Source organism: Letharia columbiana, assembly GCF_014066305.1.
Source record: "Letharia columbiana isolate WasteWater2 chromosome Unknown Sc0000010_s0, whole genome shotgun sequence".
NCBI lineage: Eukaryota > Fungi > Ascomycota > Lecanoromycetes > Lecanorales > Parmeliaceae > Letharia > Letharia columbiana.
In genome coordinates this window covers 1,167,161-1,193,969 of record NW_023501047.1, presented here as the reverse complement: position 1 = coordinate 1,193,969, position 26,809 = coordinate 1,167,161, and the positions used below count along the sequence as shown (strand labels likewise).

The following is a 26,809-nucleotide window of genomic DNA, read 5'->3' as shown; positions in this document are numbered from 1 at the left end:
CGCGAGCCGTCCAAAAACTCATCCTCAACCAACACATCATCGCACCCGTACCGCCAGATTCAAATCCCTGCACCCACCGTCCGGTAGAGCGATCGCCGTACGCAAAAAACCGCGCGCGCAGTGACCACATTTCCCGTTCCGAGCGCGTGCACGCAATCCATAGATCGAGAAGTACCTCATGAACCGCGCTCGCGCGGCCAGATCTCGCACCCGATGCGACAGCCACCACGGATCGGTGGTAGAGATGGAGTTTGTGGTGTAGTGAGTGAGTGAGTGAGGGAATGAGGAATGGATGAGAGAGGAGAGAGGATGGATGGATGGATGAGCGTTTTGGCCGTTTTATTTGCGTTGGCGATGGGGTAGGGTAGAGTAGGAGAGAAGAAGAAGAAGAAGGAGGAGAAGAAGAGGGAGGAGAAGAAGAAGAAGAAGAAGAAGAAGAAGAAGAAGAAGAAGAAGAGAAGAAGAAGAAGAAGAAGAAGAAGAAGAAGAAGAAGAAGAAGAAGAAGAAGAAGAAGAAGAGAGAGAAGAAGAAGAAGAAGAAGAAGAGAAGAGAGAAGAAGAAGAAGAAGAAGAAGAAGAAGAGGAGAAGAAGAGAAGAAGAGGAAGAAGAGGAAGAAGAGGAAGAAGAGGAAGAAGAGGAAGAAGAGGAAGAAGAGGAAGAAGAGGAAGAAGAAGAAGAAGAAGAAGAAGAAGAAGAAGAGGAAGAGGAAGAAGAAGAAGAAGAAGAAGAAGAAGAAGAAGGAAGAGAAGAAGAGAGGAAGAGGAAGAGGAAGAGGAAGATGACGGGATTCAAGAAGAGGGAAGAACAAACAAACGTCGAGGCTGCGGCGAGATTCTCGGTCTTTGTCAATGAGGAGAGAGAGATAGGGTAGGTAGTACGATATATTAACAGGTTGGAGTAGGGAAGGGAAGGGAAGGTGGGGGGGAAGCCATCCCACCAACTCCGGACGAAACGCCGGCCAGGCATCTCCGAGTGCCCATCTCGTTGACCGCGACAGCGGCCGCCCAGACCCCGAGCCAAGATGCCATGTCGAACTCTCGGTCCACCGTTGCCGTGCAGGTGTACGGAGCCGTTTCGAATCGTCTCAGCTGTTGTTCCGAAGGTTTGATGGCGCGGACACTCGAAGATATTTGGTAGACAGACAGACAGACAGACAAATGCAGGACTGCCCTATCATAACCCCCCCCCCTTTCCGCCTCGTGGAACCTGCACGGATGTCCGACGAGATGGGGGATATTGCCGAACGAAGCAAAATGCGTGAATGGGCGAGTGGCAGTTGTGCCTGACAGCTCGGTGCGATCGCCTTCGTGATGACTTATAGGAATGCACGATACATCCGGCCGGTAAGACTGGACCTGAATGACAGACCAGCAAATCGACAACGGAGGATATATACGTCAAAGCAGTCCACGGCCTCATCCATGGGGCGAAAACCCCCGTCCTACCCACCCACCCACCCATCCCTCCAATCAAGCCACCGACCGGCCGTAGCCGCGTGCTCTCGCCGCGCAACACGCATTCGTCTCAGACGTGTTCGACATCCGTCGAGGATACAGCGTCCTTTGCCGCATCGCCAACAGCGCGTGCGGCAACTTCGATGCCGATGGCGTCGAAACGTCGGTAATCAGAACTCCCGCACCGTAACACCGAGAACTGGAGCGCTGGCCTTGCCGCGCAGGAACCGATGTGGAAAGCGGGCCCTCACAGGTGGCTTTCAGCCTTTCATCCGACTACCGTAGGTGATGGATTCGGAATCGGTCGGGATGCTCTTCCAAGCGTTTAGACGGCTTTCCTTGTTCAAGCCGGACCCGTAGATGCGGCCATCGCGAAGGACAAGCGTCGTTGGTAGCGTTGGTGAATAATGAATTGTACATGAGGAATTGCGCTGAGCGTATTGAGGATCGCGAGAGCGCTTGAAGGCGTCGAAGGCCGGATTGGAAAAATTGATAGCTGGATCTGGAGATAGAGGGGCTAGTCTGTGAGCGACTGTGAAGAAGATGAAGAAATCGACGTATCCGGTTGTGAAAGACATTAGGATATTCCAGGGCGTCATGCAATATTAGGATTGTGGTCGGAGCAGTCAAAAAAAACAGCTCTCAAGAGACTGCATTCAGTGTGGTTTTGCAGCAGTGGCAGGCGACGATTTAGTGATGAGCCACGTATGAAAGGAGTAGAGCATGGGTGATGCTTATAGCGATGATTGATACGGCGAAGCGGAGCGGATACGAAGCCCGAATGCTCGTCCGACATAGGAGAAGAGCGACCCATTGTATGCACCACAATGGGCTGGCTGTCTGCTAATACATGCCACCAGTGCTTCTTCACAGTGGAACCCATTCTAGCTATGACATAGATAGTGTTCTATTCAATAGTGTTCTTATCAAGCTGCAATACACGATGAACTCACACATATCGCTGGATCCCTGATAGATCTCAAGGTCAGCGTGACAGCAAGTATGGTGACTAGGAGGTTCCTCGCAGGGTCAAGGTGGGTTGTGACCAGCGATTTGCTAGGAACAACGCTAGTATTCTCGCAAGGGTTTACTTTAGATTCTTGGGGTTGCTTGAAACACCTCTGCTTCTGGTGCTGGCCTTCAAGCTCAGTAATGTAGGTAAGGTACCTCGCGCCAAACCTTCAGTGAAACCCTGCCGACAAGTCTTCCCATTCAAGACAATGTCTTCCATGCCTGCCTGAAATCAAGGTTGCATCCATGAGGGGGAAGCCAATGATCGTAAAGTAAAAGCCTTCTGTCAGGCATTTCGGGCATATACAGATCTAATGGCAGATACCCTGTCAAAGGATACCAGAATCTGTGACTGTGCAAATCTCATATCTGTTGATCACAGAGGAGGTCCTTCACCGTTGCCGGAGCGGATTTGGGCATGAGACTTCCTCCCTCCGTCTCGCTCCGTCTCCCTTGGATGTATCCTGATCTCACAGAAAGCCCGTTACATACTCCCATGGGTAGATTCTCATCTAGCAAATTACCGTCTTGAGGTACGACGATGGCAAAGCATAATTAGATCGTTGCAAGTCTGCAGGCTTCAGAAAGTCCATTCAAGGCCGCCAATTAGTCCCGGGCTCGCGAAGGTGTCGCCGAAGCAGCTGTGCTGGATAACTTGAGAAAGAATCGGTGGCTGAACCGAGTCCTCATAAAGTAAAGCAAAGTCGTGTACTGCTCAAGCGACCAAGGTCAACGATTGAAACGCCCTGTGACGAAGTCGTCATCGAATGACCGATGTGTAGTAGCCAACGTAGGTAGGTAGATACTCCGTAGCCCGCATGCTGCATACCCACAGAAATAGCGGCTCGCTCTCATCTGACAGATACGCAAGTCCAATCTGACAGCCTCGCCTCAAGTCCCCCGCCGCAATCGCACTCGCCGTAGCCGACATGGCCGAACCCATCGCGCGCAAACCTGAGGTCTGACGTTCGAGACGGACCGGAGAGTTTCAGCTTCGGCGACAGCGCCATGAGCCAAGGTACAGAGGTCTCGATGTTGGACTTGGGGTTTGGTGCAGACGTTGGACTTGTGGGGGGGCGGGGGGGGGGCACTGGGAAGGAAGCAACATGGGATGAAAAGGTCCGGGCAGGGGTCAAGTGATGTATGTTGAGGAACAGGTCATGGATCTCAGGTACGTACTGGACCGGGGAAGCGAGCGTGTGGGGAAGGGAGGAAGGGCGGTTGAGATTGGAGGCTTGCCGAGTGCATGCATGATGGATGACAGGCATAGACGATAGGGTTCTTGGGCCCTGGCTGATCGGCCCCGGATTGCGATGAGTGCATATGTACATGTGCTTGCGCGACGCGGGATGCTATGTGGAGATTCATCGATGGGGACTTGGGAAGGGAAGGGGACCAAGCGCTAAGAGGAGATCACACAGTCTGGGTACAGCATGGGTTTTGAAAGTTTTTTTATTGGTTTGCTTTGCTTGACGATGCACCCAGCATTTCCCCTTTCGCTCCTCGCTTGCTCATCACCTAAAACGCGCCCCACACAACAAATGAAAAGTGGTAAATGGTGTTTACAGAAATGTAATTGTATCTCCCCCGCACGATCATCCCTCCCCCCATCAAATGGCTTATGTAAAATGAAGCGAATGTGGTGATTAGATGGCATATCGATATAGCTTGATGACATCCAGTCGTGACAAGTTTCCCATCGCTGTGAGAAGAATGCGCACGTTGTCCATATCACCTGTACCTGGTAAGGCGACTGAGGCATTTGGACAACATGGCAGATGTAGAAGAGAGCCCTGCTCCCACCCGGTACAGCGCCGCGCCACGTCGCGAAATATGATGCGAATCCAATGCTTGAAGAATATGGTAAGGGAAAAGCGTGAACATAGGCGTATATATGATGAGGCTATGCGCCGTGTCGCTTCTTGTGGATTTTGTTGTGAACATGTTGGTGGAGGTGATCGTGGTCGCGCTTCCGTTGTTGAGAACCGCCAACGTGCTCGGTGACCCAGACGATCGGGGCGGTTTCTGTGACGGTGACGATGACCTCGACCTCATCTTCCACCACCACTGGGCTGGGCGATGGAGATGGTGATGGTGATGGTGATGGTGATGGCGAGGGCGATGGCGAGGGCGAAGGCGAGGGCGATGGCGAGGGAGAAGGTGATGGCGACGGTGAAGGCGACGGTGATGGCGAGGAAGATGAGGAAGGTGCGAGGACAGGGCTCGAGGGTGACGCCTCCGGCTGTTCGTGGACAATGGGAGTGCCAGGTACTACGACGGGCGACACTGGTGCTGGTGAGGAGCTGCCGCTTGAACTTTCACTTCCATATGCACCTGGCTTGTCCCAGCAGATTTCGACCAGCAGATCCGCAGTCTCCGGAGCAGCAGTGGTGGCAGAGTTCTCGGTGGGGGTGTTGTACGCTGCCGCGCAGTCTTCAATGCCTGCAGCGCAGGAAACGCTGACTGAGTTGTCGGAGCTGGTCAACTTGACACCGCCGGCCATGAAGGGATAAGGGATACCGTTGATATTGGACAAATCGGTGAAGACCTTCTCTGCCCAGCCAACAGTGTACTCGAATTGAGTGATGGGTGGGGGAATGGAAGAGCAGATGGTTGTTTCGAGGGCGATTTTGACGGATGGACCGCCAGATCCATCGGCTTTGGTCTGGTAGGTACAAGGGTCGGAGCTGCTGCCGGCGGGGATGGTCACGACTGTCTCGCAGGAGTCGACGTCGTGGACATAATGAATGTCTGTACCGCAAGAGTTCTTGATGGTGAAGGTACCAAGACCAGAGGCGAGAGCAAAGAAGCCAGGCATGGCCGCGAGGGCGATTGTCGAGTATTTCATTTTTGCGACCGTGTGTTTGATGCGACTAAAGAATGTTTAGGTATGTGGTGATGATGATGATGATGATGAGGAATTGGATTGATAAATTGATAATCTATAATGAAGACGGACGTGCACTTGAAGGAGTGAAAGTGCAAGACTGCTTCAAGCAGTTGGACGTCGTTGCTGTCGTCGATAGCGTAAAGGAGTGATGCTAATGAAGAGAAGTTTTGAGAAAAGTGCGAGGAGACGGATGAGATTAACGGGGGAAGGAACAGGGAACCTAAGGAAACAGGAACCCTGGCGAAAAAAGGGGTGGGGGGGGGGAGGGGGATAAAGAGATGTAAATTTAGGGATTAGTGTGCTTTGTTTCCGGACTTTGCTTTCTTTTTCGCAAGCGTTTGAGACGTGATGATTGGCTCAGGGGCTTTGAAAAAGGGAAATTAACATTTCTTTACTCGGTAGCGCCCTTTATCCGGTAATAGGCAGTGTCAGGGGTATTTGATATTATTCCGCTTACATCAGACAATGCGACACTGCGATTTGTTGGACCATGGAACCCTGGGGCAGTAGCGTCAGGGCAGAGGAGATGAGACGCCTAATTCTACGCAATGCAATCATAACAATAATAATCATAATCATAATCATCATAATTCATAATCATAATCATAACCATCATAGGTAATAATAATAATCATCATCATAACATCGTTGCGAGTTTCGGTTTGGAATTTCTTACATAACAATGGCCAACTGGATGAGACTTTTGGTTATGGATGTCAGAACCAATGGTTATTGACGCCGGTGATACCCACACGTTACATGCTCATCTCGTGAACCACATGCGCCAATATGCGCAAGGCTAGAGTCTCAAAATGAGGCAATTAAAAGAACCACCGAATGACATGTCATCGCCAGTCAATCTTCTTGTAGATTCATTGTGCCAGCGATGGCAAGAGCCCAGGACTTCCATTTGAGTGTGAGAGAATTGGAGTGAAATTCTTCAATTCGGGCTGTAGTCCCCAAAAGAGACGAGGATCAATGAAGTGTATTTTCGCCGCCTGGAGTACCGTATTCGTAGAGGGGATTCCTCCTCTGAAATTGGGGACACCCACCAGACCGGCGGCACTGACAGTAACTCCCGAAGATTAGCTTGTTGTTCTTAACTTCTTCTTGTTGACGTGCTGAAGAATGCTGGAATGCCGAGCTTCCCCACAGATCGTCTGGGCTCGGGCGGAGGTTATGTGCATGTGCATAGCTGCCTGATGGAGAAATCAGCAATCAACGTTGCACAGTATTTTGGAGGAACTTGGATTGGAACTCCGGAGGGCGAGGACAACTGTGAATTGGCTGTGTGCCAAAAAAAATTGATGACTAAGCTAAAGCTACGGCGCCCCAGGCGGACCCAAATTGCGCTAGGAGCTCTCTCCACCAACAGCCGGTCCTTCTCTCCGCCCATCGGACCCAGGTTGCAGTATACAGAACCGTGTACGCTTCCTCAGCTCGCCAGATCCTCCTCTGCCTTGGTCAGGCCCCGTCCGCGTCCTTTCAATCCGCAATGGCTCCCATCACAGACGACACGGTTGAAGCTCTTCGAGATACCATCCATAAGCTGGAATCCCGGGTGCAGCAGTTGGAGGCCAAGTTAGGGCATGGTGATGGGTCACCCCCGGCGGCCAGCTCGAAGAAACCCCTTCAATCCGTCCGGATGATTTTAATGGGTCCTCCTGGAGCTGGTACGGGCCCAACCACCCAGAAAGCCTTCTCGCGCTAGAGCTTACGTTTGGTATAGGCAAGGGAACCCAGGCACCGAAGATCCAGGACAAGTACTGTGCCTGCCATTTGGTAGGCTGTCTCAACAATGCCTTGTGTGCGATCCGGCCGTGAATGCTAACGATCTATTCTAGGCAACAGGGGACATGCTGCGATCTCAGGTAGCAAAGAAGACCTCGCTCGGGAGGGAAGCCAAGAAGATAATGGATCAGGGCGGGTTGGTCAGCGATGAGATCATGATCAACATGATAAAAGGTGAACTGGAGAACAACCAAGATTGCAAACAAGGGTAGGGGGGGGGTTCGGGAAGCTCTGGAGGCACGTTGGCTAATTCGGCTTCACAGCTTCATACTTGACGGCTTCCCGCGAACAGTCGCACAAGCTGAGCGACTAGATGGCATGCTGACAGCGAAGAGCCAAAAACTTCAACACGCCGTCGAGCTACAAATCGACGATGGCCTTCTGGTCGCCCGGATAACAGGGCGCCTGATTCACCCAGCTTCCGGCCGGTCATATCACAAGATCTTCAATCCGCCAAAAGAGACGATGAAGGATGACGTGACCGGCGAGCCATTGATCCAGAGATCCGATGATAATGCGGATACACTGAAGAAGCGACTTGGGGTCTATCATGACCAGACCTCGCCAGTGGTAGCCTACTACAAGAAAACGGGGATCTGGAAGCCAATCGATGCAAGCCAAGAACCAGGGCAAGTGTGGAAGAGCCTACTGGGGGTCTTTGACGGGGACAAGTCTTCATCTTCAAGTACGACCGGCAGTCTCCTTAGCAGGATTGGGCTGAAATAGTAGGTCTCACCTCCAAATTCCTCGATCTTTGGCATGCCAAATGAAGGCCATCTGGACCAAAAGCATGTTTGATTGGACTTTTCAACGAAGCCACTGGAAGGATCCTGAGCTTGCAGGGCGGAGGACATGGTTTGTACACCATTTTGTACTGCATACGCATTGTAAACTTGCCAGCTCCTCGAAGGCTTTGTGCAATGGCTTCGAGTTCATACTCCTTATGTTCGCTGTGAAAGAAATGACCACCCTGACTGCATTGACCTGACATGATATGACCCTTATGCTTCTCTATCTCCTATGCTGAAACCTTGCATACCTATGTAAATGATGAATGCAGAGAATCCTGAAGCCACCCTTTGAGCGATAAAGAAGCGGGCCTGGTGGGACACTAGCCTATGACCAAGTCACCGGTCACAGACATCAGCCCGCCCTGTCCCTCAAGTGAACCGGAGACAGAGTTTTCAAACAAGTAACGAATACACTGTCCGGACACCGGCCGGAGATCTAAGTGTGCTACAAAACATATCCCCGTTTCTTTTGGCATATGCGCTTACTATGACTAGTGTGCCGAGCTTTTTGCACAGTCTGCAAAGGTTCACTTCCTCTTGTAATCTCATTATCACAATCACATACCAAGTCATACACCAAGACACCAGCCATTAATTGTTGCTACTGCTTTGTGTTTGAAACGGGATGCAAGTTGTTTACTTATAAAGCCCTAACGACGGGAGCGTTAATTCAAAATGTAAGCGAGGACCCTGCCGATCATACTGCTTTCCCATCCAAAGTCTGAACACATGAGTGAGAATGGCAAAGTTCACCACCCTCCACTTTCGTGCTACGCACTCTCAAGCTTGATGGGGAAGCTCTGAGCTGAACTCTGTCTTTCTACCAAGCCTTGTTGCGATCTACCTACCTGACATCACTTCCAAGCACGCTACCTCATACTACAACCTCCTCGAGGCCTCACCTCACTTCCGTAGCTGACATTTGGCACCAGGTCTCTTCCCTTTCGCTTGCAGCGTGAGAAACACTGCGAGGAGCTCAGCAAGACCAAGCCCAAATTCCACGAGGCCACTGACGTAGAAGAGAACGAGGAGTTCTCCTGGCCAGGTGCGCTAGCTGACGTCTTCGCGCCTCAACACAACAAGCGAGTAGCAGAAAACACCGCCTCCCTTGGCAAGCGCGTGCCTCTTACAGCAGTTGATAAGAAGAAGATTGACAAGGAATCTATCGGTCTTCCAATTCCCCGCACCCTCAAGCTGTTCACGTATAATTGCAGGCCTTTTATCCTTGAAGATACTATCCCTTTGGAAGAGTATCGCGAGAGATACCCTGATCAGCTCGTCCAAATCCGTATCGATATTGGATCCGGCCCCGTCTTTGAGACCCGCCGATCACAGTTGTACTCAGCTCCTGCAGTTCAGCAGCGGACCTCACTGAGCGGAACTACTTTGCATTCGACGACCAAGCAACAAACCTTTGCGGCCCTTCAGGAACTGGCGCCAAGACCTTCCGAGGATTTTCAGACTCGTCAAATTTCTAACAACACTGCCTCTCCAGTCATCCTTCACTCACACCAGAACAACATCAAGCCAGAGCTCCTCCTGAAAATCTACACTTGGCTGGATCACGTCAGCATATCCATAGCGGCGGAGCCAGAATCCTTAGACTCAGTCTCAGATTTAGTCATCGACGAGGAAGTTTGGGAGTTGATTGAGCGAAGCGCCCGTCAGCGGAAGTCCCGTCTTCGCCAAATACCTAACACAATGTCGACCGAAATCAACAACACTTCCGTCCGTGGAAGCAACAACAATCGCCCCAGTGGGAGCTACCGACGTCCTGGTGAGGGCAACACTCACACAGCTACCAATCTTATCAAAGACCACCCTGGCACATCAGCCCTCCAACCTAAGAACATGCCTTCCGGAAGTCAACTGCCCTCGTGCTGGAACGACAACATGGACGAGTTCATCTGCCACATGGAGGCACAATGCGAGTTCAGCACCAAATCAATCGTCAAGGCGTTGAAGCATAGATTTGCAGGTTTGAGGGAGGTGAGTGCTCCATTCGTCTCATTCAAGCTCTTGCGGTTGTTGCTGATGACTCACTTAGCATGTGATCCAGGAAGAGGCCATCCAGCGTCGGATCGACACCCTTGACAGTCAGGATAATCCTTACTTCAAGAAAGGAGCGGAGCTGGCTATTGTTCAGGCTGAGGCGAATGGATATGAGGTTCCACCATTCAATCCTGCCAACTATCCTATCATCAATTGGGTATGTTGAGCCTTCTCCAGGCCTTGAGTCTCTGAGATCTGACTCTTGGTGTATAGGAGGTCAAGCCCGACCACATCGTTCTCGGCTCAAGCCCAAGCAAGGAGGTCATGAACCCAGATTACGAGTACAGCCTTCAACCTCGCGTTGCAGGCGGTGTTGACATTGACACCATCAAAATTGGACCTGACACGCCCAAGAAGACCCTCCCCATTCGCACTCGCCAAGAAGCAGATCGTCGCGTCCAGAACGGTAAGTCACCTCTCACTGGTTCATGCCCATATCCGAAGCACTGAAACATTATCACAGCAGCGACATACTTCAACACCAAGGGCTTGAAGGGTCTTGCAGACATCACCAACGTTTCCAACTCTCGTTCAAGCCGCGACCCGAAGCAGGAACCCAGCAACGAAGGCGGGCTGGCCGACATCACCAACACCATGTACAACGCCCGCATAGCCTCCAATCCTAACCACGACCTCAATGGCAGCATATTGAGCGGTCAAGTATACAGCACACCCACCAAGAACTCCAAGAAAGCAATGTCCGAAACCAGCAACGATACCATCCGAGCCATCAACAACGGGTCCCCCACTCCAACCCGAGGACTCTATCGCTCTGGTCGTGACAACGCCATGTCGAGCTCTACTACAGGCACCAGCATCTTGGGCTTTGGTCGTGAGGGTTTTGGTCGGGAGAACTCTGGTGGCCCTACTATCCTTGAGCGAAGGAGGGCTAGACAGGAGAATCGTGATTCGTCGCTGGTCCATGGTGCTGGTGGTTCGCCAAGGACTCCTTGAAGTATGATTCATACTTTACAGCCAACAAGCATGATCAGACGACTATTCAACAGAGAACGACAAGGAACGATTGGCGGACGAAATCGATATTCGGCGAGAAAGCTGTGGGAATTGCGATCATCACGTCTCACGGCGTGATATATTGCGACATTCAGAACAGAAGCCCAAGAGCTTTTTCCTTTCCACGTCCCAAAGCCCATCATACGTTTTATGATTCGGCGATAGAGCCATAGGAACTGTGTTATCCCCACGTCCTATGGCCCATCAGGCATTTCAAAATTGCGATGATGAAGAAGCCGCGGGAACTGTGTCCCTTCACGTCCCAAGGCTCCTTTTCTGCACATTAGCTAGCGACACCACTTCCACTCACATCAGCCATTGCAGCGGTTCAATGATACGAAATAGACGGATCAGACAGGCCCATAGCAAACCAAAAATCAAGCATACATAAACAATCCCCAGTGCCCGCAAGCAATCATTGATCCGTATCTCCACACTGCTCCCAAGCCCCTCAACCACCCCACCCAGCAGCCCACCCAGCCATCTCCTCCCTCCCAACCTCCCTCCCCTCAACCAACCCCCCAGCACCATCCCACCGCTCCGCCAACACGCACGCGAGGAGATGCTTGCAAAGCGGCACGTCCCCCCCCAGCATCGATCCGCCCCACCCCCACCCCAGCACCATCCCCTCCCCACCGCACCCCTCATCCGGACCGTAGCGATGACCAAACGCCGCAAACGCGTACGCCGCGCAGCTGCAACTCCACCCCCGGACCCGAACCTCATAGCCCCTCGCCCCTCCCAAGCCCCCACCCCGCTCTCCCCGGCCGGACGATCCAACATGATACAGTACGCTCCCCCCGCCCCCATCCTCGCTCAATCCCGTCTCCGACCCCGCCAATGCGACATCTCCCGGCGCCGATCGGTGCGATGGCGCGTAGAGCAATTTGGTGACGAGGCGGCGATCGAGCAGGTCGAGGGCGGGCAGGAGGGTGGTGGGGAAGAGGGCGTGGAGGGTTTGGAGGCCGGGGACGGCGCGCGCGGGGAGGGGGATGGCGGGGGGGGTGTCTGCTGCGTCGTTGTCGGCTTTGGTTTCGGGGGGAGGGAGGCTGGTTAGGAGGGCGGTGAGGAAGGCGCGGGGGGTGGGGAGGGGGGCTGGTGGCATTGGGCGTGCGGGGGTTTGGCGGGGCGGGGCGGGGTGGGCGAGCGGTGCGGGGGGGAGGGGGCTTTCTGGACTGTCGCGAGGATCAGGTCGGTGGATCAGGTGGGGCTCTTTTATAGGGTTGTTTTGTGGGTAGTTGTTCGTATCTTGCACTACCATCGGTCTGTCTGGGGCTGTACCGTATCTATGACTCTCGCCGGCCAGGTCGACCGATCCGACATACTCCGGCCATAAGATTATGGCTCTGCGGGACAGATTCTCGTGGGTATTTATAGTCTCTGCTGGTCGCACGCCTTCGTGACCTCAAGATTTCTTACCCTCTGGTCGGCCTTTTTCCGCTGGGCGAAAGAGCACAGGTGTATACGGATCATCGGGATTTCTTCAGTCTGTCGATCTGCCTACGGGGGAATTGGCTTACCTCTGCCTCCTAGCTACTTTACTATGTTGGTCGAAGATGTGAATATATAGAATGCTGGTTCCTGAATCTGCGTCGGTCTTACTCGTACATTGAGAGAAGGAAAAAGCCTGACTTAGTAAGTACTTGACAGCGATTGATCAAGCGTGAAAGCGTTTTCTACAGCAAATAGGCCACAGTATCCTGCAATCTCTATTTGACAAATGTGTAGTTCTCTTTGGGAAATAGACAGAGCAACGAGACATACTTGAAGAGTAGAAAGAACCCTTCGCTGTCGAAAGATGGCTTTTCACCTAAGGAACAAGAAATTTCTGGAGGAGTGAAGGAACTTTCTGCTCGAAAACTGGATCGTGGCCCCAATTTGCCACCAAACAGAACGAATCGATTACTCCGGAAACTACGTACCCCGGGCATATTCCAGAGTCAGCGTCGCTGTTTGGGAAGGAAAAATCCGAGGAATGAGATAAGTTCAGAGAGCAGAAAGAACCCTTCGCTGTCGAAACATGGCGTTTCACCCAAGTAAAAAGACAGTGCTGGGAGGTGAAGGAGCTTTCTTCTCCCGAAAAGATGGCCTGTGGCCCCAATTTGCTACCAAACAGGAAGGATTTTCTCCAACAGTACCACCGTTCTGCTCTCCTCGACTCTTTCTGCGTTGAGACTATGGCTTCGAAGGCTAGCAGAAGGTCAAGGGACACGTTGCTTTGCTTAATAGGATTGTGTGAGGGTGCCCAAACCGCTTGTTCAAAGATTTGTATATCCGTCTGGTTTCCATTTCTGCTGATACAGGATGCGAAGTATGCTTTATGTTCATTCAAGCACGCGTAACGTCGCCCAGCTATTCCCTGGACCCAGGATCCTCGTAACGCACCTTGTTCGTTTTGCCAGTTGGGGCGAGTCTAGATCTGGGGAAAAAATGAAGGGAAGGGCCGTCATTCCTTTCAATGAGGAGCTTAACCTGTCTCCGTATACTCGTGAAAACTTTGCTCTCCAGTATCGACTACTGTCTGTGGTTCAGCACCGCGGCACCAGAGCGTATTGGTCGCTATACGACCATAGCTAATTAGCATCATCCGCGATGTGGACCAATCTATTTTGCGGGATAGATGAGGCTGCATTTACACCATGTATCTTATTCTGGCCCAGAGTGGACGAGAACGTAGCGGCGGAATCACCAACGGACGATGAAATTGCCTCGACGGACCAGAGTAAGTCTCAAAAGAGCAGGAAAAGCATCCGGGGAGTGATTCCAACCGCGCTACTTCTTTGGGCTGCTGCCCCTTGATGGAAAGCAATTTTTCCGTGGCAAAAACTCGCAACTCGGCAAAGACTGGGGATTCCCCAAGGTTTGAGAGCGTTGAGACCGGTTCAGATCCTATCTATATAGCCAAGTTAGGGGGTTTTCTCGCTTCTACATTTAGAATTCAGCACGAGGATCGCATGTCGCCCCGATATAGTATGGGATTGTTCGTAGCGCAAATGGCGGCTTTGGAACACGCCTTTAGCACCTTTCTTCGGCCCAATGACCCCTACAGCCATATTGTATTGCTTCTAGTTTTCTTCGAGTGTTTACTTTCAATTGCAATGGAGCAATTTTCTCGGTATCGTAGAGAAAGACCTTGGCTAGCCAACGATCGCTACCTAACATTGAATTGTTCTCTCCTCCGAGCTCTAGCACTACGATTATGCACAACCCTCTACGGCAGCCCCAACCATGCATCCTGCGAGTATTTATTGCACGGCGATGGCCTGTCCAGTGGCTACACCGGCATCGGAAGTACCGACCGAAAAGACCATCTCTTCGCACGACCTCTGACCTGGCGACCGCCAGACATCACCAGTCTACAGTGGGACAACAGATTGGCCCTGCCGATCCTTCGATCAAACGCTAAGTTGATCCAACGATGCCTTCACGGCCCCTACTGCGGCCAGCCCCAAGTCTTTTGCAAAATGGCCCTACTGCCTCTACGGGACAATTTCCAGCGACCCAAGCCACTACCTCGATTATGCCCGCACGGGCGACATGATCCAAAGAGCTTGCGTCTCAGCCCTAGCGGAGGCCACTCCCGCGCCGGCGACAACAACAACCGCCTCCTGCCCGTCCTCTACGCGCGCGACTCCGACTTCGACAACAGAGTCCGCCGGCAGATCGCCCATCCGTGGACTCGAAACCGCAGACGGCGACATTGTCCCCGGCGCCAGGAGTGAATGGGCCGGTGTCGATGTTACGGCCTCTTCGACGGGATCTGCCGGAGCTGGGCAACGGTGCGCCGAATGGTCCGGAGTGCGGGCGGTATTGTTGGGGCCCGGCCGCGCCTTGCGATGGGGCGGGCGGATGCTGGGCATTGCTGAGTGCGTGGCAGGGGGTTGCGAGTGCTTTTTTCACCGGGAGGTGTAAGTGCCGTATCGGTCATCTGATTTGCTTTCTTCTGGGCAGGAAGGGAGGGAGCTGGTGGCAGCTGCTGCAAGCAGGGTTCCGAATTCGACGAATAATGTCACTGTCGGCAACGATTCGATGACTGAGGGTGCTTCGACAGCCGACTTGGCGTGTCCGTGTAATTGTACCTGTGTATCCAGAACATGCTGTAGGTCAGCAACGGGCACTGTGCACGAAGCGCCGGTGTCGAAGCTGGGGATACTAGAAGCGCCGAAGTCGAGTCTCGTTTGTGATGGTACGACGGGTCGGTTCCGGTCGAATTGCTTGGACAGAGCATTGTTGGGGTTGTAGGAATGTTGGGAACATGTACTTGAGTTTAGACGTGTCTAGGCAACTGTAACCGCTTCGCTCTTGAACGGATCCCGTTAATTGGTCCACATTGTTATACCTGACCGCGATAACCGCATCCAGATCCACCACATCGAAATACTCCCCGTCCACCCCTCTGACCCCCTGTTATCCCATCCACTGGCAGGGTTCAATAATCCGGAGTTCCCAACCGAACATGAAAAAGTCCTTCTTTTAACCCATCGCACCTCAACAACAGGAACGCCCACCAGAAAAGATTCGATTTTGCAACTATTCTTCTTAACAAGGTCTAGAACCTTGCAGCCGAAACTTTTATCGTAAAGGCTATTGCTCCAAAATTATTGTGTTGCGAAAAGAGCCATTTTTGATGTCCTGCCAAGACTTATCGAACCCAAGGGCCAGTGGATGGGATATGCACGCTGGAGCAACAAGATTGCAGACCCAAAAGACCCGTAAGCCGTCGCGGCGACGTCATCATCTCTGTCGTCAAGTACTCAGCGCGCGGCGCAGTGCATAGCCGCCGTGCAGAGGGATGTGCCGCCGAAGGAGCTTGAAGCCGGCGAAGAAGGGGCCTATATCTGACGGACAATTGGTATCAAAATGGGTCCCTCAGATTAGCGGGTTTGGGATGAGGAAGCAAGCTATCCGAGCCCATTCAGAGCAGAGATATGTGGCTGTTTGGAGTGTTGTAAGCGTCCATCGGCAGGCTTGTGTCGAGATGATAAAGCTTGGCGCGTACATGGATGGTCCAAGAAAGCTGCACGGTTATTGGGGGTGTGATTCTTGATGCAAAACTGGCGAAACATAGCACCATTTGTAAATTTTGCTTCCACCACTGGGAACTTCACAAAGCGCACGGGTCTCACATATACAGCTCCTCTTGAGAGTTCAAAATATATGATCAAGTGGAATGTAGATTTCGAAGAAGGGAATGTGAAAGACAAGGACTCCGCGCGGATGGGCCGTGATATAGTAGGCTTGGAAAGCTATATTAAAAATATTGCATGTTGACGTTGGAAGAGTTGGAAGAGGTGGGAAAGCCTGCGAAGCATGTTGATCTTCAACTTGTTTTGATCAGGCGAAGACGGCTGGTAGAGACTGGAAGGAGAGTATAGGTAAGCTGTCAGTCAATTAGTGAATTTATAGCCTATGAATCCAAGTCCATTGTAACGAGGATCAGAAGGCATTCATCTTTGATGTTGCTTCATTTTCTTAGCGTCCCGCCAAGCAAGACTACTGTCGATCTCCCGCCACTAAGGATCTTCTCGATGAGGATGCCTACAATTTCTGACACCTCGAGATTCGAGGCACGACAACTCGTGCACTGGGCCTCTCATGACCTCTAATGTTCCGAAAGGGAACATCGGACAATACGAAGAGATCCATGTTCACCAAGTCTATGAAGAAATAGCTTCACACTTCTCTTCAACTCGCTACAAGCCGTGGCCAATCGTCGAGCGCTTCCTCAAGGATCTTGCCCCAGGCTCAGTTGGTCTTGACATTGGCTGTGGGAACGGCAAATATTTAGCTGTTAACCCAAACGTCTTCATCGTGGCCTCTGATCGATCTGTCAACCTGGTCAAGATTGCGAGCAAGCATCAGCCTCATAGCTATCTGCTTGCGGATAACCTGACTTTGCCACATCCGCTTGGATTCTTCGACTTCGCAATATCAATTGCCGTGGTCCATCACCTGTCCACACCTCAGCGTCGGATTCAAGCAGTGGCTGCTGTTCTCGAATCGCTTCGACGATCTACAGGAGCAGAGATTGGGGGAAGAGCGTTGATATACGTGTGGGCACTCGAACAGAGGCACAGCCGCCGAGGCTGGGACGAAGGTGATGATCAAGATGTCCTGGTACCCTGGGTGATGAAGCAGGGGCCCGAAGAGGGCAAGACTTTCAATCGCTACTATCACCTGTACCGCCAGGGAGAGCTTGAACATGACATTGTCGAAGCTGGAGGCGTAGTTTTGGAATATGGGTATGAAAAGGATAACTGGTGGGCGATTGCTGCACCCAAGCCGCCATGAAACGGCACAGGCAGCTTTAAGGTCTCACAGTCGATTTCACGGGATGGATCTTCCGGACGATCTGGGTGCTCAAATCACCATTCTTTCTTATCCTTTTGAACTGCACTGGTGTCTCCGTGCCTGTCTACTGTTGTATAGTTATCAAGAGTCATTTGCCGCAGCCATCAGTGCGCAGATCACACCTGCATTGGGATCGACGCAAGCGGTTAGGCTGAATTCCAAAAGCAGATCCGATCAGTTCCGGCATAGCAGGACTCCAAAAGGGGTCTTTCAATTTCCCAACGGCCAATCACGCTCATCTTGAGTAAGGCCTAAATCCCTCCAAATTCAAAACAGCATGTCGTTCATCAGAGGATAGAAGCAGCCGCATGCAGCATGCCACAATGGAAATTCCTGCTTCGTATACCACCACAATGCCTGGCAAATGGCAAAGAAGCAGAACTCACCTGCATACGATTGCAGAATGCTCGACGGCCGGCCCGCTTCCATGCATAATCGATGGGCAGTCGATAGTAAATTACGCTTTCGCTGATTGGAGACACTCTCACACAGCATTCGAGTCCATGCGTGTGGGAGTTGGGAATGACAACCAGTTAACACTGAGGAGCTTGACGCCCCACTGCCGTGGCAAGACCTCCTTCAACCACGTCTGGAGCATGGCTTGTCTGCCTACGAATATCCCGGGCGAATGTGCTAATACAGAACCAGGCGACCAAGGTACCAAGGTCCCGGGCTCATCTTTTCTACAGCACGTCGTCATCTCGCATACGGCATCGGCCGCAATTCCACTCCTCCATTGTCGGAGATGGGAGGGGGTTTCGAGGTTAAAGGACTGTTCATGCGACTGAGCGACTCATTCCTGCAGGGCAGGAATTCTTCTGCATTCGCTTGACAGCATGGTCTGCGCCTCAGGCGAACCAACCCGGTTGTTGGTTCAATAACGATTTCCCCTCAATTCGCCTCTTCTGCGAGATTCGTGGGGCCCTGCATGGTGCAGACAATACTCTAACATTATTCCAAATACTTCTGTGGTGCATTGGTTCATGCAAACAAAACCGAGTTCTTGCTCCACTCTTGCCTGCTGCTCTATGCGCCTGATCCCATTGGACCACGACATCCGATACAAGTCAGCTGATCACCTTTAGCCCGTCCAACCACATCCAGTCCCTCAGTTTGGAAATCGGATGTAAAGAGTGTCTTGCGTTAGCCTCTGCAAACTCCAGATAAGGCATATTGTGGGGAGTCAATGTATCATGTATCACGTACCATGCACGTCATTGTCCTTCGACTGCAGATCCAGATAAGGCAGCATCCTTCGCTCGTGCCTCGGAACATTGTGCTCCACGGATGATGTTTTCGGTCTGCAAATCAGGGTTCCTGAGGTTGGCCCTGGTTCTTTGAATTGATCTACAGATCCCTACCATTCGGGTGTATAGTCTTTCCGAACTGCAGGGATAAACGGGGTGCGGTTTCCAGCACGCTATCCAGCCGAAGTGGTAGCAACAAGGTGGCGCTGCGTTTGAATGGTGACAGGTAGCCTTAGCGTGATCCCGAGCTCCAACGTCTTGCGGCCGTCCGCAGCTCATTTCCCTTCCCCACCACTCATCTCCGACCCGCAACCCCAGGGCCGCTTTCTCGAAGACTTTGAGACAATGGGTTGTTGTGCATCCAAGAATAGTTCCTGCGAATACCCCCGGAATCCCTCGTGTCGGCCGGGGGTTGCCGCTGCAGCATGCACACCTTTGACTTCGAGCACTGGGCGGCTTCATGCTTGACGAGTGCTGCCTGGACTCGAGCCAATCCCAGAGGCTTCCACGCACCTAGTGACCATCCGCGCTCAACGGCCGAAGAGGTCCACGTCCTGTCGCTCTCACGATCACCTGCCAACCATTTCCGAAACAACGGGATGACATGCATTAGCTACACCCAGGCGAACACTTCCGAGATCTCAGCCTTGCTGAGAGAACCGGATGGCGCTAAGACGACCAATGACGGCTCGCCTTGCACACAACCCTGAGGTCAAGATTGCACACCACGCATGATCATCGCCGCCCGTTTTCAAAATGGATCATAAACAACGGCTTTCAAATGTCTTGCATTTCCCAAGAAGTCCTTTGCCCCTTGCCCATCAAATTGACGGGCAACGGGGTGGCATCTGACAAATACGCCCAACATCAACGTCAATCCCGATTGCCAAAGCTCGGAGCCGTTCACCCAATCAATCACCCGCGGTTCTTGGCGCCCATCGTACCCAGAGCCGCATCCCCCATAATCACCACCCGAGTTCCCAAATGCCGACAAATTTGAAACGACAAGCCACACTGTGCATTAGCTCCAGCGCACCAGGCGACCCATTTCTCATGCACGTCATCCCTTGCCGTACACGAGGTGGCGCCGCCTTGTGAAAAAATTTCGACAACCAGCCGTGCTCGTGGTCCAAGTTTCGAATCTTACATGATCTTAATGATCCCTTGCCGTGAAGGACAGAAATGAGACACCGCCTCCACTTCAATTTTAGAAGCGCTCGATTCGTCCTAGCGGCCCTTTTTTTTTTTTTTTTTTTCTGCTCAGGCAGGGCACTCTCAGGGTTGTGTGGGTCGCTGGCAAAATAAAGTGGAGATGCTGCGGATGGGGAGGATCAACGTATGGGACAAGGAGAGGGAGGTCACAAAGACATCTATCTGCAGAAGAAACGGGCCCCGTGTGTGCGAAGTGATTGTCCCATCTATTGTAGAGTGTATGGTGTGTTACCAAAAGGGGGGGGGGGGGAGGTATCTAGTATACAAATGCCAATGCATGCCATGCCGTTGCCTCTGCGAAAACTCCCCAAAACCAAAACAAAACAAAACAGAAAAATTATTCCGAAATGCACGCTTCGTGTGTGTTTCCTTTTTTGTGTACCGCCCCGTTTTGTAAAAGTGTCGATTCCCCACCCACGCCAATGCCTCCGTAGAATATCCATCTCCGCCCCCGTAGACGCGTCAATCCCCCAGCCAAACCCGGCCAACCATCAACGACTGCGACGGCTGGCGCCCGACCCGCCGGATCCGCCGGACCCCCTCCGGTCATGCTCGTGCTTGACGCGGCGGCCGGGCTCCTCCAGCTTGACGCGCCTGCCCGCCTCGGAGGAAGCGGCGAGGTCGGCGGCGATGGTGCGGTCGAGCTCCGCGACGCCGGGCAACCGGGTCGCGCTGCCCAGTCTGCGCCGGCGCACGCGGGGACCCTCCTGCCGGCGCTCGTCGTCATCGTCGTTGTTGTCGTCGTCTTGCTCTTCCTCCTCCTCGTAGCCGGGGAAGCCGTGTCCGGTGCCGATGGCGGGGAGGCTCATGGGGGGCGGGATGCCGGCGAAGGGGGGGCCGTGGCCGCCTTGGGCGTTGCCGTTGCCGTTGACGCTGTGGAAGGCGGGAGAGGTGATGGTGGTGATGTCGCGGCCTTCGAAGACGCGGGTGGAGCCACGCATGCGGTCGCGCTGGGCGACTCTGCCGGCGCTGGGCGCCGGAGCGGAAGCCGGCTCGGGGCGGCTGGTGGCCATGGGGAAAGGGAGTACGTGGGCACGGCGACACATGTCGGCTTCGCCGAGGGCCCAATGCATGGCTTCACATGCGCGCCAGGGCACGCCGAGTTCGGTTGCGATGGGGTTCCAGAGATCGGACTTGAGTCTGCGAGGAAGATTAGCTGCTTGGTTTGCACGGTTGCGGGTACGGCGAGTTTGGTCTTGCCGTTGGTAGAGTTTGGAGAAGAGAGAAGGATCATACCGATCGTAGACTCTCGCCAGCTTGTTGCGTTGCTCCTCGTCCCAGTCGGCTCGCTTTTCGAGGTAGTTCTGGTAGTGCAGTCTGCAGCTGATGCCGCTGCGGCCTGGTATCTCAACGCTGATGTCGTCCCATTTCATGCCACGGCCACGGAGTACGATGATTTTTGCATCTTCGGCTGGCGTCCATTTGCCTCTGTTCTTTCTGGAGGAGTCTGAAGAGTGGCTGCCGCTCGGTGGGGGACGCTTGGCAGATGCTGCAGCTGGATTCAGGCCTGGATTCTGCTGGAACACTGCTTGAGCTGTGTTGGAAAGCGGCGGTGGCGGCTGTGGCGGGAGCTGCTGAGAGCCGTGGGCTGGCTGTCGACCGAAGGGATTTGGTGGAGCCGTACCGGCTGAGTAATGAGACAGAGAGCAGGAAGCTGACGAAGACGGCGTATGCGAATATTGGGTATGAGGGGAGGTAAAGCTGCTCGATCGTGAGAAGGCAGAGGGTTGTGTCGTCCTGGGTCGGGGAGAGGGACTCTCCTCGATGAGATCTCTGATATCCAGCTTGGCGACCGGACTGAGGAGAGGGTTTTGGCAATCGCACATCTGGACGATGGGCTCAGAAGCTTGTTGCAGGATGAAGATGACGCAAGATGGTGAGGCTGTGGTGGATTTATAAATCGAGCAGAGGGTGTGAAGCCTGGAAAAACTTGAAATGATCGATGTAGTATTATGGTCCCTCCGATGAGATTAGAGTCGGAGATGATCGACCAAGGGGGGATGTATCATTTTAACCATCAAGTGTTACCAATTCCCAGATCATTCAACGTGTCCGATTTGTGCAATCGGCTTGCCATTTCTAGCCCAACGATGGACTTAGACGCGAGTGGGAAGAGCCAATAGGGTTGGTTATGGCGGACCCGCGTCTAGCATTGGGCGGACGTCAATGAAACATCGCTCATCGCCTTCAAATCTGAGTGAATGCAGAGATCCGAAGAAGCATCAAGAGCAATGTGCGCGATGTACTTAAACGAGAGCAGGGATGCGTCAAGCAGGTAGCCAGGCCCCACGTTACGAGATCTATCCCCCTCCCCCCCCCCTTCTCTCTCTCCCTCTCCCTCTCTCTCGGGGATATTCATCCGGCTATCGTAGCTGCATAGCCTCCTGTTCGCATAACGCCCAAAGGGAAAAGTAAGGTAGCAGCCGGACTTTAGTGCAGCTGGGCTGTAGAAAGTTCGACGCTATGAGAGGGAAAGCGACAGAACGAAGGCTCTGACCTATGTTTGGAAGAGAAAATAGCAAGTGGATTTTTGGCGCGGGGGATGATAGGAGAGAAAGGAGGAAGGCGGCGAATGATCTGTCAGCGGAGAGTGATTGGTCGGAGGAGGCATGAAACAGGGGCAGCGAATCGAATTGCGGTCAAGACATGCAGATGTCATTCTTAGCATTCTTAGCATTCTTAGGCCCAGCCAAGAATGTCACCAGTCAGACGAAGGGAAGAACGAACGGTGATCTGCAGCGTTAGAGTGAGGCTTAGAATTCTTTAAAATGACGCCGTCCGAAACCTTTGGAGCCCGAATGAACCGTCTAGTTCTGTCTAGTAGAGGGTCGTCGCGACTCTGATGTGTTTCTGCAGGGTTTGCCTCCCATCTTGCCGATTGGCGGTGAGGGCAAGCATCATGACCGATTAGGAGAAGCTCGGTCAAGCTCGCTTGAAGTGAGGCAATTCGAGAATATGATACCCCGTAGCACTGCAATCTCCACTGGCAGCGATGCAACTGACATGTCGCCTTCGAAACAACAACAAACGTTGGAGTGCTGCCCAAGGCCATTCAGCTCATCTTTTGCCTCTGCAGGGCGTGCAAGCCCTATGTTGGGCCGACTTCAGGCGGTGAGACAATAGGCTATGGATGTTAGTACAGGGTTCGTCAGGTAGTGTGTAGGAGTAGTGGCAAGCAGTCGCAAGACAGACTTTGCGATTGTTTGCAGGAAAGGTTGGTCCGATGTGCTGGCCCGTACCGCTCTTGGCGGTCCAGGTTGGCACATTTCATCCACGACGCGCGCAGTGCAAGAAGCCGAAGATGGGGATGGATCAATTGTGATACAGCTGTTATCACCAGGATATCCAAGTCAGATATATGGGAAAAGGAGGTGAGTTTCCAGCTTCAAAATGTTACTCATTCTCAAAAGGCATGTGCATATTCTGCAGCAGAAGAAAAGTCGGTGGGATTGAATCCCGGTTCAGACTTCAAAGAAAAGCGCGCGAAGGAGCGGTCAGGAACTGTCACTAATGCATGCACCTGATGCAACTGGTTCAAAAGGCTAATGCAATATGCATCTGGCATGCAGATCTTGCGAGATGATTAGACTGTGACCCTGTGAACGTTTGGATGTTTGCTACGCCTGCTACGGTATTCTCTCTTTGACAGCATTAAATCGTCGGTCCTCATCTAACCGGAAAAACACCAGACCAGTCCAAACAAACCGTCAGGCTCGCCCTAACGTACGAACAAGCTACCTTACCTCCGTCAATTCCACCGGACTAGGACCCGCAATGCCTCAATCCATGGCCACCGCACGCGATATACCCGTCCTCATCACATCCAGCGCCTCTTCTTCAGAGCGCCGCATCACCCCGTCTTGGACAATTGCACATCTCAAAACCAAGCTAGAGCCTGTAACCGGCATTGCACCCTCGTCCCAAAAGCTTACCCTGCGGCTGCCGGACCAGCAGCGAGAGATTCCGATTGAAGCTGAGGATGAGGACGGTGTTGAGGTCGGCAGGTGGCCCTTGGTCCCTTATGCCGAGATAAAGGTACAAGCGGCATCCTTTCTTCATCACTGCGGTCATTCGTTACTCGACGCAAAGCCAATTACTTTTGGCACGAAAGAAATGCAGATTGAGCTGTCATAAATGCACGTCCCTGCATGTATCATTCTGCCGGACTCCCGGACTCTGTTCAGCTTCAATTCCCTCCCTTCACTGTGGTACCTGTTGCATCCGCCATGCGTATTATGATATCCAGCAATCGAGCCGTGAGGCTGTTTCGCCTCGACGGGGCGGCCCTCGCGATTGGCCTTCTGAATTTCAACAATTGTCTCTTTCGATCAGCTTCTCCTACCACAGGACCTCATCTAACAGTCCACTCTCAAGGTCATATCTCTCAACCCGAACCCCATCTCCGCACTACCCCCGCTCTCCTCAGTGCCCAAATATGAGATGCCCGAATCCAAGTACGAGGCCCTCCCCGACACGGTCCGCGCCTACAAGAAGGACCACCAAATCGGCCGCTTCGACCCGGCCGCGCCGGAGATCCAAGAACGGAAGGTCCGCGAGATGTGGAACGAGGTCGAAGAGAGGGGTGAGTTCCCATCGTGATCTCCAACCTGATTTCTTTCTTCGTGGCTCCTTCACCAGCACCGATCCAAACTTCTCCGTCCTGAGCATGACGCAGATATCACGCCCACCTCGCGCTGCCGCCTCTCCGACTCGTCCACCAAGCGGGGCACCGTCTCCTTCGTCGGCCCCGTCCCCACCCTGCCAGGGCCCCCCGGCGCGCCCTGGGTCGGCATCACGCTCGACGAGCCTGTCGGCAAGAACGATGGCAGCGTCCCCTCCGGCGAGCGGTATTTCCAGTGCGGGAAGAACAGGGGTGTCTTCGTCAGAGCGGAGAGGGTGGAGGTGGGAGATTTCCCGGAGTTGGGGCTGGAGGCTGAGGGGAGTGACATGGAGGAGATATGACGAGGGAGGTTTGAGGGGAGGGGAAGGGGGAAAGTTGTACATTATGCCGTATGTTAAGTTCACGTATGTTATGATAGAGATGATGGAAGTCTGAAAGTCGTGCCTCTAGCATTAACCTTGTCTAATGTTCTATTCTATGAGATGATTCTCAATACGGCATCCGCAAAGGCTTCCTATTCTTCCAAGGAGCTGTAGGCTCAACTCCGACGCAACGTCTTGGGTCTCCGTACTGCTTGACCATTTTCGAATGATGTTCCCGTGCTGAAGCTCACCACCAACTCTCTCCTTAATTTACAATCATTTGCCACAACTCAATGATGTTCTCATGCTCAATGAGAGCATAATACCACGTCGGGATAGTCCTCGTCCCCTCCCGTTTCCTCTCGTTGCTGCTTCAGACCAAGACAGTCGTCAGCGTTCACATGGCCAAGAGTAGAGCAAGGATGTGAGCGGTGAATTTCTACAAGCAAGATTAAGGTTGTCACCAAAGGGTCACGATATTGGGTGCCGGATTGGCTCACATTGCCGCTCGGGATCTGAGGAGGTAGACGCAATCTCAGGGTTTCTTTGAGTTGTCGAGTCCACACGACGGTGGAGTGGGCATCGCACCCTCGCAGTCGTGTCTGGATCATCCGATTCCACTAAAGATACCGTATCGCTGAGGCTATACGCGAAGACCTGCCGATAGCCAGCTTGTCTAAGAAACCTCCCGCATGGTTAAATTTCGAGCTTCGGCAACTTTCCAACCATAGTACCTGAGATGGAATGTGAAAGTGAAGCTGATATCGCTATATTGCTCCGGGACCCGCTTCAAGAAAGCCGTCCTTCTCGGCCGCGCGGAAGTTCAATGGCTGAAATCTTCTCAACGCGATGAAACGTCCTTCCCACAATATAGGCGAAGACTGGAGCAACGCTTTGGCCTCTGCCAGCAGCTTCTCCTTCTCCTCCCCTTTCAAGATTGTCATCATTTTGTCTACGGCCCACCTTCGTAGCTCGATACGAAGATAGAAGAAACTCGACTTGGGGCTGGTCTGACCGTTACAGGTGTGTTTGGCACAGTTTTTCCGGGATTGAACTATGTGCCAGCATAGAGTACGACAGCGGGAGGCCATTTGATCTCTTCTTATTGGCAGCGCTCTCGTTCAGGTCATCCTCAGCATCTCTCTTTCTTCCCAAAGATGGAGTGATACCTATGTCCGTTGCGGTGGCGTCTTCGAGCTTTTACCGCTTACTTTTGGCTTGTTGGTTGAGAACGGCTTGAAGATGCAAGCTTGGGAGGCGGCTGTCTTTACACCACTGTCGCAACTCGACCCCGGACGTGCAGTCAAAGTCGACCACTGCTGGAATTGCAGATGCCGGTATCTATATTTATATTCTGGTTAGAAGGGAGGATTCACTTTTCGCGCCGGGTCTCCAAACAGAGTTCGCACGGCTGGGGTCGAATACATAGCTAGCGAGTCCATCACGGTAGCATTCGAAGAAATGGGCAAGTGCGAGCAGGGAAAGCGGACGTTTCTGATGAATCTGCCGTAGGATCCTTCATCAAAGCACTTCCCCGGAAGTTGGAAGTCGGGCGAGTTCCAATAATGCGTCTTCTGGAGCTGAGCTGCGGAAGCGACGACAAGCTGCTTGTCAATGCCACGACGTCCTGCGATGCCGAAGAGGTATTTGAGACCAGGGTTGACTGGCAAATCGAGACTGTAGTAGAGGCGACTGGCCGTGCGATAGACGGAGTTGTTGCTGTTGAAGGCGTACCAATCAATGTCGACTTTTATTTCAGCTGTAATGGCTGGTCTCGGCCTCTCTTCCGCGGCTGAAAGCCAGGTTGTGATTGCTGTTGTAGAAGCTGGGGCGGACTGAAAGCTTGCCTTGAGGTTCGAAGCCAGAGTACGGCTGGTGATGCTGGTATCGTGATTGAACTAAGCTCATACTCTCATCTGCAAGTAGCATACTCACGTACTTTGCTTTGATCGTGCATAACCTCGGATTCGAAGTGAGCATCGCAAAAGTCTCTGCCAACACCCAGTACACTC

At 52.8% G+C, this 26,809-nt stretch overlaps 10 protein-coding genes across 10 annotated transcripts; 6 read left to right on the top strand and 4 right to left on the bottom strand.

The window, feature by feature from the left end:
* Nucleotides 1–354: 354 nt before the first annotated feature.
* On the top strand, nucleotides 355–872 carry HO173_004206 (uncharacterized protein; the record flags this gene model as incomplete). The annotated part of the gene is given in 2 exon segments (XM_037306130.1): nucleotides 355–359; nucleotides 374–872. The coding sequence occupies 2 exon segments, from the start codon at nucleotides 355–357 to the stop codon at nucleotides 870–872; spliced, it is 504 nt and encodes a 167-aa protein (XP_037167323.1).
* Nucleotides 873–4,369: 3,497 nt separating this feature from the next.
* On the bottom strand, nucleotides 4,370–5,314 carry HO173_004205 (uncharacterized protein; the record flags this gene model as incomplete). The annotated part of the gene is made up of 1 exon (XM_037306129.1): nucleotides 4,370–5,314. The coding sequence occupies one exon, from the start codon at nucleotides 5,312–5,314 to the stop codon at nucleotides 4,370–4,372; it is 945 nt and encodes a 314-aa protein (XP_037167322.1).
* A 1,537-nt stretch (nucleotides 5,315–6,851) lies between these two features.
* On the top strand, nucleotides 6,852–7,917 carry HO173_004204 (uncharacterized protein; the record flags this gene model as incomplete). The annotated part of the gene is made up of 5 exons (XM_037306128.1): nucleotides 6,852–7,029; nucleotides 7,086–7,138; nucleotides 7,201–7,355; nucleotides 7,411–7,832; nucleotides 7,877–7,917. The coding sequence occupies 5 exons, from the start codon at nucleotides 6,852–6,854 to the stop codon at nucleotides 7,915–7,917; spliced, it is 849 nt and encodes a 282-aa protein (XP_037167321.1).
* A 508-nt stretch (nucleotides 7,918–8,425) lies between these two features.
* Nucleotides 8,426–10,944, top strand: HO173_004203 (uncharacterized protein; the record flags this gene model as incomplete). Its single annotated transcript, XM_037306127.1, has 5 exons — nucleotides 8,426–8,463; nucleotides 8,871–9,927; nucleotides 9,986–10,147; nucleotides 10,204–10,396; nucleotides 10,454–10,944. 5 exons carry the CDS (start codon nucleotides 8,426–8,428, stop codon nucleotides 10,942–10,944), a joined length of 1,941 nt encoding a protein of 646 aa, XP_037167320.1.
* A 3,158-nt stretch (nucleotides 10,945–14,102) lies between these two features.
* On the top strand, nucleotides 14,103–14,726 carry HO173_004202 (uncharacterized protein; the record flags this gene model as incomplete). Its single annotated transcript, XM_037306126.1, has 1 exon — nucleotides 14,103–14,726. One exon carries the CDS (start codon nucleotides 14,103–14,105, stop codon nucleotides 14,724–14,726), a length of 624 nt encoding a protein of 207 aa, XP_037167319.1.
* Nucleotides 14,727–16,599: 1,873 nt separating this feature from the next.
* Nucleotides 16,600–17,295, top strand: HO173_004201 (uncharacterized protein; the record flags this gene model as incomplete). The annotated part of the gene is made up of 1 exon (XM_037306125.1): nucleotides 16,600–17,295. The coding sequence occupies one exon, from the start codon at nucleotides 16,600–16,602 to the stop codon at nucleotides 17,293–17,295; it is 696 nt and encodes a 231-aa protein (XP_037167318.1).
* Nucleotides 17,296–20,305: 3,010 nt separating this feature from the next.
* On the bottom strand, nucleotides 20,306–21,640 carry HO173_004200 (uncharacterized protein; the record flags this gene model as incomplete). Its single annotated transcript, XM_037306124.1, has 1 exon — nucleotides 20,306–21,640. The coding sequence occupies one exon, from the start codon at nucleotides 21,638–21,640 to the stop codon at nucleotides 20,306–20,308; it is 1,335 nt and encodes a 444-aa protein (XP_037167317.1).
* Nucleotides 21,641–23,588: 1,948 nt separating this feature from the next.
* Nucleotides 23,589–24,776, top strand: HO173_004199 (uncharacterized protein; the record flags this gene model as incomplete). Its single annotated transcript, XM_037306123.1, has 3 exons — nucleotides 23,589–23,849; nucleotides 24,189–24,396; nucleotides 24,490–24,776. The coding sequence occupies 3 exons, from the start codon at nucleotides 23,589–23,591 to the stop codon at nucleotides 24,774–24,776; spliced, it is 756 nt and encodes a 251-aa protein (XP_037167316.1).
* Nucleotides 24,777–25,564: 788 nt separating this feature from the next.
* HO173_004198 (uncharacterized protein) lies at nucleotides 25,565–25,744 on the bottom strand (the record flags this gene model as incomplete). The annotated part of the gene is made up of 1 exon (XM_037306122.1): nucleotides 25,565–25,744. One exon carries the CDS (start codon nucleotides 25,742–25,744, stop codon nucleotides 25,565–25,567), a length of 180 nt encoding a protein of 59 aa, XP_037167315.1.
* Nucleotides 25,745–26,155: 411 nt separating this feature from the next.
* Nucleotides 26,156–26,777, bottom strand: HO173_004197 (uncharacterized protein; the record flags this gene model as incomplete). Its single annotated transcript, XM_037306121.1, has 2 exons — nucleotides 26,156–26,678; nucleotides 26,737–26,777. 2 exons carry the CDS (start codon nucleotides 26,775–26,777, stop codon nucleotides 26,156–26,158), a joined length of 564 nt encoding a protein of 187 aa, XP_037167314.1.
* Nucleotides 26,778–26,809: the final 32 nt, after the last annotated feature.